We start from the raw sequence: 11,056 nt of genomic DNA, 5'->3' as shown, positions 1-11,056 counted from the left end.
TTGATATCAATTGAAGTAGAATCGTCACATGTTTATTTATTCATAATTCTGTTGTGAGGCGTTTTTACAATCTGTTGGTGTCATAAATGTTACACGAAATGCCTTTCATGTCCCATGCGTCTAAAACAAAAAAATTCAACTGGTATTAAAGTCAGGCTGCATGAAATAATAGAATGCTTTGATTTCTATATATGTTATAACTGGAGAAATTCAGATAATTTCTCATGATTAGGTTTTTTAAGACAGCACGGGCGTGCTTGTTGGATGTATGATAGACCGCACGAAGTATTGTCCTTTCTTTAAATAAGGGAGATAACTTGCGTAACTAACGTCGAACGTTATTAATCCCGTATACTGCTAGGGGCGTGCAATTACGTACACTTCGCCTTAACTCAAAAGATCGGTACAAAGCACAAAAAGCAATTAACTGGAATCTAGTAAATGATTGATCAAATGCATAGATTGATTCCATTAACAGAATAAACTCGAATGAACAACGAAAATAAATTGCTGAAAAAAATCACATGCTTCAACTTATAAACTTTATATTTTCTCGGTCTGTTCGCCTCAAATCGCCTCCAATAAGTTGATCGTTCCATCTTTGTACAAGTACAATGTTTCCTATTAGATTTATGACTGTAACCCGAGACAGATTGACCTACCTTGTAGAACCTAGTTATTTTATTAATTGTTGATCTGTTCTTACCATTGATATGTATGAAATATTTGCTACGAGACGTTAAGCAAGCATCAATCATGGTTTTTCCAAAAAATAGTTCATTTCATCAGAACTATCCAAAAAAAATAACGAACAAAAAGGAATTGCTAAAATACATCAAATACTTTATTTTCTATGCAGATAATAGACCATCTTCAGCTTACAGTACATATTTATCTTATTTTTTTCCCGGCCGGCTTGCCTGATTCATCTTTGTACATTGACAAGTGTTTGTATTGATTTCTGTAACTGGTGAGCAGCATGAACACATATATGCAAGCGGCGACGTAATGTGCACATTTTCACACCCCTGGAGTACATAATTTCCGTTTACGTTTTGCAAAGTACTAAAAATAGAAAATTCAGATGATTCATGGTTTATTTACGATATAAATTACAAAAAGGTATTTTCTGTTAATGACAAATATTAGATATCTCATCGTTTATGCAGATATGAAACTGAGTAAACTATTATAATACAATCGAATCAATTGTAGGCATCAAGGATTTCAAAGGGTAATTAAATGTGTGTAATAAAAATAAAAAAGAGAACTTTTCAGTGTTTGCTATGCAACTTGTCTCAATGAAAATATATTTAAAATTTTGAATTGGAAGAGATAAAATTATTGCAGAATGGATAACAAGTATTCAAAACTTTAGCCAACCGACCTTTTCAGTAATCGTATATGAGAGTGTTTCATTATTATGCTTCGTTGTGTAGAATATGACAATGAACAGAGGTATTTTGATCGAGATTGGTTTTCGATGTAAGCCTGCAAGTTTCATTTAAAAAGATAATTATCCAGATGAATAAAGGCAAATTTATCCGTTGATGGATAGTTTCTGTGTTATTTTCTTAAACGGTTTTAAATAAATTTGAGACCGTATATTAACATCAGTTAAAATTTAAACAGGTCTCATTTAAGAACAATATTTCAGGTGTATTTTGAAATATAATGCTTTTATTATACGTTTTGACTAAATACCTTATCGCTTTTTTTTTAGTCTAAATAAGTTTAAACGTTTTGATCCTTTCATCCTGTAGATGTTATTTCTCTTCATACCATACTCTACTTTAAACTGTAAATTGTACTAGGCTGATTATAACCAAGGGTCCGAATCGACCACTAACAAGCAGTGACATCGACCCAGAGGTGTAAAACTTGTAAAAGATATCAGGTTATAATTGTGTACGCCATTACGCCAGACGCGCGTTTCGTTCATATATATTCTTTATAGCAATTGCATGTTTAAACAAAATAATAAAACATTTGCAGAAGATGTTCAAAATGAGAGTAAGGAATATGATGTACAATAAATGAATACGGTGGGAAGTGTAGAATTGCATTCCCTCTCCACATTTTCTACAGCAAAACTTTGAATATAATACTTACTCTCCACATATTTTAAGATAGTTACATGACATTCCAGTAGAAATACCGTAAACTGTTTCGGGCGGTTGTCCATTGTCACAGGGTTGCAGAGTTTTGAATACCCTTTTCAACCGTCTTTCTGAAATCAAAATAGGCATTTTTAAACAAACATGATTGATATGACAGCATTGATATTTGCTCTGAATTTTGTATTACTGATGTCGAATCTAACATGTACATGGCTATGAGTAAATTTATCAATTTGTGTTAAGCAACAGTATATATGCTTGTTAAGACAGCACTAAATTCAATTTGATAAGATGCAAAGATTAAGAAAATAACCCATACTAGTTTGAAATACGTTTGAAAAAGTTAAGTAAAGTGTGTCATTATATTGATGTGTCAATGAAATTTTATCAGTTAGATTTTGATATAAACTTACCAGAATAATTGGTTATATTAAGTACTCCAGCGTCACTGGGTATTTTCTTTTCAATATAAAGAGGGTATTCAAAGCTTTCATAAAATTCCCTCAAGTCCTCCCCAAGTGAAACAGTATCGGTTACCTTTTCGCCATCAACAAAATACAGCTCTCTTATCACTATTGCATTGTTGCTTGATATACTGTTTGTGCCCTTGTTCTGAAACAAAAAAATCTTAATTAGTGAACAAGCATGATTGAAATTCGTCAAAAATAAGTATAATGAACTAATTTTTAAAAGGCAGTACAGTCCGGAATCATGTGGTTTTGTGTTTCCCGCTAATAGATATACTCTTCTGAGAAACAAAATGTTTATAAAACTTAGAATATACATAAGGGCAATCATAGCACACGTCAAGGAAGGACACACAGCAACGTAGTCAAATAGTTATCAAAAGTACCAGGATTATAATTTTATACGCCAGACGCGCGTTTCGTCTACATAAGACTCATCAGTGACGCTCAGATCGAAATAGTTAAAAAGCCAAATAAATACAAAGTTGAAGAGCATTGCGGATCCAAAAATAAACACAAAATCAACAGTCCATAAACACTACCAAATGAGAAATTTCAAACGTCAATTCGGATTGTTTTCATAACAAAGCTCAAGGATACATAATACAATTTCTTGCAGAACCAACACAGACAAAGAAAAATAAAATACAATAAAAACGCAGAACACTTAAAATAAAGCAACTATGAAACCTTATGAAGGAAAAATTTTGGTCGTGAATTCGTGAAAAAGCGTGACATATCTGGGGCCATCAGTGGCACGGAATTCCGCAACGCTCTACCATGTTATGATGGCATTTGTTATTCTTTCAAATATATATTTACGCTATTCAATATTTCAAGCAAAACAGTTTTTATTCATTATGATATGTGTACTGCTTTGTTTTATCACTGTAAGTAAATTGTCTTAACAACCACCAAACATGTGAAATACGTTACAGGACAATTTGTGTTTTGGAAGAATCAAGAGTTCGGTCATTGATTATATCAATCGCCTTGCTGAATAAGTTTTCTTTGTGATTTATACCTAGCAACTAGTAGTTGATTGTCAATCAATCATCATCATCTTTTTATTCTTTATAGAAGTTCGTTTAATATGTGTCTATTTATTTTGATTTGGAGCAGGACAGCTTACCCTTCAGGAGCATCAGAACCAATCCCGGTTTTTAGTGGAGTTTGTTATGCTCAGTGTTATGTTTTCTGCGTATTGTTTTGTGGACTGTTGCTTGTTTGCGTTGTTTTTCTGTTCACCATGATGTGGTCTGTATATCTTTTACTTATGAAAGATTGCCCCCTTGGTATCTGCTTCGCTTTTTAATACCATTTACAATAATATCCATGTCAAAATGGGTGTTATACATACCCAACTCTGTACATATGACTCTGTAACTTGGCCAGCATCGGCGGAAGTCTGTCTATCAATATCCCTCAGTCTACATTGATGTAAAGATGGAAGACATCTTATTTGCTTACCCTATAAATAATACATATGTTTAGCTTTTCTTTTATGTTCATATATTAAGTAATTCAGCGGTCATTCTCATCTGATTACGTTTCAAATGTTTGAATCCAAAACCGTTTAGTCCTTAAAAATATTTTATGCTTTTTTTCAGACATATTTCGAAGATACAATCCTGATCTGTTCGGTCAGCTTTTAGATATTTGTCATTCAGTACGTGGTAGCAACCTAAAGTCAACATATATATAGTTTAAAATAAAAATTAAAGTTGTCGGACACAATTTTGAATTCGCAGATATTCCAGAGTATTTCGCATATTTGTCCACCATTACTGGATATCACACAGGTTCCCGTAAAATTTTGTCGTCATAAAACAACTTATCTGACGCCACAATGGAAAAGTGATTGTTGTATGCGTCAAAAGTTCAAGCGGCCAGGTCAGCCGGGATTATTGATAAGGTGTATTGTTGCGGACGTTGATGATATTTTCAGGGAGCTAAGATACAGCTATAATCTTTTTTGAGATATGCCTTTGTTTGCCTTTATGTTATATGTCTTATTGTAATTTACCCTAAGTTCTCTCCCTTCCTTATCAACCTGGACTGTCCTCAGTTTTTGTCACATAGTCCGGCATTTTTGGCAATTTCGTTGATATATAGTTCAGTGACACAGGTTCAAGTACGTTTTTGACATATATCGAAAATTATTTTCCAGAGTCGTTCTATGATCTCACTTAAATTGATACATGTATGCATATTTTGCAATCAGCTATTTCATTTGGCATAAACAACCCAACTTAAAATATATAAACTATTCGTACGTCAACTTGTGGCGAGGAATGTGCAATTTTTTGAAACATAATTGAGATTTCAGGACAGGAACAACTTTATAAATATTGTATCCTTTTTGTTTTATTTACCTCATAATGGTGTGATTGTTTTTTTTTATTCTGAATTGATCCCAAATATCAATGGCATTGAGTCCGTTTTATAACCACCATATCAACATGATCAAATATTCATCAGTGTTTTAAGATGTTTAAAGTTAAAAAAATGTCTGAAGATGTTTCAATACACTTGTGATCATTTTCTTAATTAAGCATTTAAGTGAGATCATATGATATTACTGGTTCAACACCAGTGAGATTTGTGGCATCTCATTAAATCATAGTAATTTATGTGTTTCAGATTTTAAAGTTCGCGAGTTTGCCTATTTATTGTTTGACAATATGTCTGACCCACATAAATTACAAACCTTTTGGAAATCTTGCATAAGGTGTGATTCGAGAACATCGTTGTGTGCTGGAGTATGGATTTTAACTATATTCTTTCCTAGATTGGTTTCTATATTTTCAACAAATCTGGCCCTCCCTTCACTAACCTGGTAATCAAATTTCTGAAAATAAAAATAAAATTTAAATATAAATTTTCGTCTAAAAATAATATATGTTATATGGGTAAATCATTAAATAACACATTCTTGACTATTTTCGTTAAGATGTTAAGGATAAAATCAAAAAATCAAAGGGTAGAATTGGCACATGATATGAACCAAATTTCATTTGTCATATGAAAAAAAAGATTATGGTAAACGCTATTGAGACACCAATCTAACGACAAAAATAACCATCATGTTATCCTCCAATAGAAATGTATAAAGAGTTGAAATTAGAAATTGAAATGTTCTTTGGAATACTTCATTCTTGTCAAGTGTTGTTCAAAATATCTGATAGTCGAGCATTTTCAGAAAGAAAACAAAAACATGATTCCTATAAGTTTGATGGTGAACCTGTGTTACATCATAGCCACCATGTATACATTGTATCACAAGATAAGCAAAAATGAAGAATATTTGTGTTACAAAATACAGAAAAAATGAAGAATATTTGTGTTACAAAATACAGCAAAAATGAAGAATATTTGTTTAACAAAATACAGCAAAAAGTTTCAACAATATTGTATAAATTGTAGCAGATTGAAATGATGTTCATTTATTCTATGCAAAAATATAGGTGAGCTGCCGTAATAAATAACATTAGGATAAAGAATAAGGGAGGGATATTTATGGGAAAATATAGGTACGTTGTTAAATTCAAATAATAAAGTAAAAATAATATTACTTTTATTACATTTATGAAAACTACAGTTTTGTTTTCGGGAAAAATATGAACAACTAATAACATTTTGATAAAGAAACATAAAATTTGTATCCCGGAAAATTTAGTCTAAATGAGCTTTGACCGTTTCTAAGACATTCACAGGTATTTTAGTGAATTTTACAGATTCTATTTGAAATACAACTGCCATATTTATTGACGGACCAGAACATTATACATAAGTTATACATAAGTTACCAAGAGGATTAGTCATGTTGAGTTCGGATTTTCAAAATTAAGTAATTCAGCCAACAACAGATGACGAAGGCTACCTGATTTTTATAGCGGCTTCATAATTTTTGTTTTGCGAGCTAGAAAGGAAAATCATTAACTCAGTATAGGAGTAAATTTAGTAAATGTTATATCCGTCATAAAGGACCGCCCATTTGAGGTAGAGCTTTCTGTATAACATTGAAGTCCTGTGCTCCACTGATTAATAGATAATGTTTGTAATTAACATTTTTTGATAAATGGATCAAAACAAGGTTAAAATAAAATAAAGAATGAATATTGAATGCAGTTAATTTTTTGTTCTACATGGTTGGAAAGTAAGGGGTCCGTTTAGGAATTTAGTGTGAATCTACAGTGTTTTTAACCAGGCCATGTAATTGGCCAAGAAAAGCCGCATGATCCTATGTTTTTATTATTGCAAAAGATGGTGCTACATTTGTACTTTGATGAATGATATATGAAAGCATATGATTTCTAAAGGTAAACCAGGCATAAATTTAATTCAAGAAATAGGTTTGTCAATGGGAGATTTTTTACGGAATTTACCCCTATAAAATACGCATTAGTATTATTGCTTTTCAAAACGTGTGTAGACATGTGCTGTAGTATAAACAATACATACCAAATCGAATGCTGCAATAAATGACACTAAAAGCACACATATCTGTATTCTAAACATTGTTACGTTCAGTTCAATCTTTAATTAAAAAAATCCCTGAAAGATAAAAATAAAATAAAAAAAGGAATAGAAGCGGCAAAAATATACTTATATTTTATGACATAATGTTCAATGAAAAGCAGTGTTAAAAAAATATTTGCATGTCATTTATAAATTATCCGTCAACGCTAAGATAAGAGGATGTTGTCTGTTCTGTTAAGAACAATTTATTTTTCATGCTTGCAAACGATTTATGCATATGCCGTCTCAAGTGAATCTTATGAAGGTTATATTAGAAACATGTTTCGACCGCACGTCTTCAAACTAAAAATAGACAATAAACCAACGATAAAACAACACAAAAGACAGCTATAGTCAACACACGGTCGTCAATATTATAGACAAATATTTATGCAATGTGTAAAGCTTAAAATCAACCCCAGTCTAGTAATGATCCTGTTTTGATCTTTTCTAATTTTATCAATTAATGAACTGTTTTTCAATTTCTAATTTGTTTTATGTTAGTTCTTCTTATCATAAAGTATCAGTTTCTGTTTATATATTTACTATTTTATATAGTGAAAAATCCATGAGCAAAATAAATAGAAATAGTGTTCAGCATTAATTAATCTTATACCGACCTTGCTTTACTATGGGATCGATGGAACCAATTCACTGATATAATTTTAGTCACTTACCTTTAAAATTTGTCGATTTTGCTGATACCAGGTTTTGGTCTGCAAGTTAATTTATACTGCTTAATATGTATCCCACGCATATGTGGTCGCTAATCATATTCGACCATCGCGGTCGTCACGTGACTTTTACGATTTGGTTGGCTATCAATATATTGTGTATTGAACCGCCAAACCCGGCATAATATAGATATATCTTTTTTTAGGACCTTCTTATGTAATAAATATTCTCATTTTATTCATTGTTAATAATATCCGCAAAACCACTGAAAAGGTCGACAATATATTTAACTAAAAGATTTCGAAAACCAAATCATTATTGCCTTAACTATTTTCAGCATATAATCAACAATTCAATTTCTCTTTTCTTTATTATCTATTCTTTAAAAGTGAAAACGGTGAAAAAAAACTAATCTGTTTTTAGTGATCTTGAAAACGACTAAAATCGAACTCATCATCTAGAAACCAAAAAAAAAATAGAATGTTTCCCAACAATCAAGAACCATTACTCTGGAACGGTAGAAGTGAAAACAACGAAAATCGACCTTAAATTGTGAATACTGGTTCAAAACATTCCATCAAAATTTCAATCAATTTGAAACAAAATTTTTTTTTTTTCAACAATCAAGTACCATAACTATTGAACAGTAAAAATGTAAACCAGAAAAATTGACCTCTACCTGTCTTTAGTGGTCCAAAACATTCCATAAGGATTTTGATTAATTTAAAAAAAGCTGTTCTCTATCTATCATACTGAAACTAAAGAGTGTGAAAGACGGACAGACGGACGGACATGAGGATTCATATCTACCACCGACTCTATCGAGCGGGAGTATAAAAAGACAAAAAATGACACATCGTACCGATCTCAGAAGGTACTCGCAGTTACTGAAAGCTAGTTCATAACCAATTAAAACTAATCAATAATTCTTGTATTTCTAAACGAATAGAGCAATAATATAAATTGCTTTTTATATATATAAATATTTTTGAAAATAGATATTACAGACTTTCATCGAGTTACCATTATTTGTTAAACTGTTCAGTTGGCGCTGGGAAGATCTAGTCCCTACAAAATGACAAACTTTATTTCCATAATTTAAAATTCCATAATTATTTAGTTATTATGATTAACACTTTGGTTGATAAATTTCAAGCACTACCAACTGGTGTTTATTAATGATGATATAAATACATAGTTGTAACCCGACACTTGCAATTCTCTATACTTTAAAGACATAATTGTTGTCGGTCAATATCGAATATCGGTGAGAACTATTGAAATACATTATAAGTGGATAATAGTCAAGACTCATGTAATATAATTTTGTTATACAATATAACTACTTTATTTCTAAAGAAACATGAACATTTTCATCGCTTAATGGTTTGACTTTAATTAAATCTAAAATTGGGTTCACAGACATCCGTGTACTTTAAAAATTACATAAGAGTTTTAAAAATATTTAAACAAAATTCTATGGGGTATATACTTTGAAATAGTCGATTTAATTTCATTTTATACATGAATACGTATAATACAATTTCAGTCAAATCTATACAGAGCACTAGTTTGAACAGTGTTTCAAACTGGCCCGAGTCGTCTTTGAAAGTGGCCCGAAATGTCTTTAAATTGTCCGAGATGTCTTGGTCCAATTTGTGATTGGTCCGACTTGTCCTGATTCCGACAACCTTACTGAAAGGTGTTAAAATCTGTATTTTCAATTACTGCATTTCATCGATTTGTAACTTTTCTCCACTTTTTTATGGTGTCTTGTATTCACATCAGAATGCGGATATTTTTCGGCCTTTTCTCCGATTTCGCTCCGATATTACTAATTCGAAGAAAGCTGTTGTTTTTGGGGAGAGATTGTTTTATATGATTTTGAGTGCCTCCGCCAACGTGAGACAATAATTTCTTTTCTTAGTCGGCCATCTTAATCACTAACTTTTACTTTGGCTCACGTTGGCGAAGGCCTTTTAAAACGAAGTCTGATGACGTATTTGAAGCACTTTAAGCAACCCAAAATCTCTGTTTTTTTTTACTAAAAGATAAAATACGCATGTGCTACTGAAGAACAGATAAATGCAAATATTTTCCGATCCTTAGTTTATTTATTTCATGAAAATGATTTTGTGACAAAATAGGGGGCCACAAAAGACTCTTAGTGTACCTTGTCCTTTAAAGTTTAACCATGCATAGTTTGAAATTGTGTTAAACTTGTCAAACGATTTTGATATTTGCCTCAAATTGAGTTTCTGTATGTTTACCTTTATAACCACTATAGATATGTTTCTGCAATAATTAGATAATTATTACCAATTTCACAATTATAACTATCATTCAAGTTTATTTTATAACTTAACCTGTATCTAAATGTGTATCATCATTTCTTTCTCGTAACCTAAAATCAAACAAGTTATGTAGAGGTCCTAACGTGTGGGTATTAGTCCCTTTAAAACTTATTTAGTAAACACGTTTACAATATGCTATAGTGTGAAGATAGAGAAAACAAGTATTATTGTTATTACACTCAATATAAATTGACATTATTTAACTTAGAATTGGAGTTATCCTGCACCATTGTGCACCCAACACGCGCATCACATTATTTGCTGCATACAATTTGCTTCAGGTTCATGTAACATCAAACTGACATCATTATTATATGCAGATGACATTATTTTATTCTTTTGAGACCCAAGAAGGGCTACAAAATGCACTAAATGAGATAACTTAATTGTGTTCCCTATGGAAACTTGATGTTAACAAACAAAAATCAAAAATTATAATATTCAATTCTGATGGAAAATCTTATTGTAATTATTCTAAAGTAGAAAAAGAACATCTTGAAACTGTTAAATCTATTTTTTACCTTGGAATAACTATAAATTGTTCAGGAAGTTTAAGTCATTCAAAAAAAAATCTTATGGAAAAAGGAAGAAAGTCTTGGTTTAAAAAAAACAAAAAAACAGTCTCTTTAGATATTTCCTGCAGTATGCTTGAAAACTTATTTGATACTTTAGTTGTTCCAATAACTCTTTATGGAAGTGACGTTTGGGGTGTAAGCCAAGTGTTCAAAGATGCAGATCCATTTGAACATTTACATATTAAATTTATAAAAGAAATTTTAGGAGTACAGTGCAAAACAACAAATGTAGCCGTTTAACTGAGACAAACATAACCCCGTTGTACTTTAAAATTCAGCTTTCAGCTATAAAATTTCTAAACCACATCGTAAACTCGCTTAACACTTTAGTCCATATAATATAT

At 31.3% G+C, this 11,056-nt stretch overlaps 1 protein-coding gene across 2 annotated transcripts; it reads right to left on the bottom strand.

Annotated features, from left to right (window-relative positions):
- Positions 1 to 826: 826 nt before the first annotated feature.
- Positions 827 to 7,915, bottom strand: LOC134724803 (uncharacterized). Of its 2 annotated transcripts, none has more exons than XM_063588061.1 (7): positions 7,786 to 7,915; positions 7,052 to 7,144; positions 5,298 to 5,438; positions 3,948 to 4,058; positions 2,534 to 2,732; positions 2,113 to 2,230; positions 827 to 1,065 (listed from the first exon to the last, which is right to left on the bottom strand). In XM_063588061.1, exons 2-7 carry the CDS (start codon positions 7,106 to 7,108, stop codon positions 897 to 899), a joined length of 795 nt encoding a protein of 264 aa, XP_063444131.1. In that variant the 5' UTR covers positions 7,109 to 7,144; positions 7,786 to 7,915; the 3' UTR covers positions 827 to 896. The 2 variants fall into 2 exon arrangements, with proteins under 2 accessions (XP_063444131.1, XP_063444132.1); XM_063588062.1 differs by lacking the exon at positions 7,786 to 7,915 and adding an exon at positions 7,729 to 7,753.
- Between the last annotated feature and the right edge of the window lie 3,141 nt (positions 7,916 to 11,056).

This window comes from Mytilus trossulus, chromosome 7 (genome assembly GCF_036588685.1).
Source record: "Mytilus trossulus isolate FHL-02 chromosome 7, PNRI_Mtr1.1.1.hap1, whole genome shotgun sequence".
In the NCBI taxonomy this organism is placed as follows: domain Eukaryota; kingdom Metazoa; phylum Mollusca; class Bivalvia; order Mytilida; family Mytilidae; genus Mytilus; species Mytilus trossulus.
The sequence above is the reverse complement of the archived record's forward strand: the minus strand, read 5'-3'. Positions and strand labels throughout refer to the sequence as shown.

Bases quoted from the DNA above. Each gene is read 5' to 3' on its own strand.
- LOC134724803 (XM_063588061.1), bottom strand. From the start codon at position 7,108: ATGTTTAGAATACAGATATGTGTGCTTTTAGTGTCATTTATTGCAGCA. The intron at 4,059-5,297 runs GTTTGTAATTTA...TATTATTTATAG, and splicing joins TTATGCAAGATTTCCAAAAG to GGTAAGCAAATAAGATGTCT. The intron at 1,066-2,112 runs GTAAGTATTATA...TTCTATTTTTAG, and splicing joins TATCTTAAAATATGTGGAGA to TACTTTGCAAAACGTAAACG.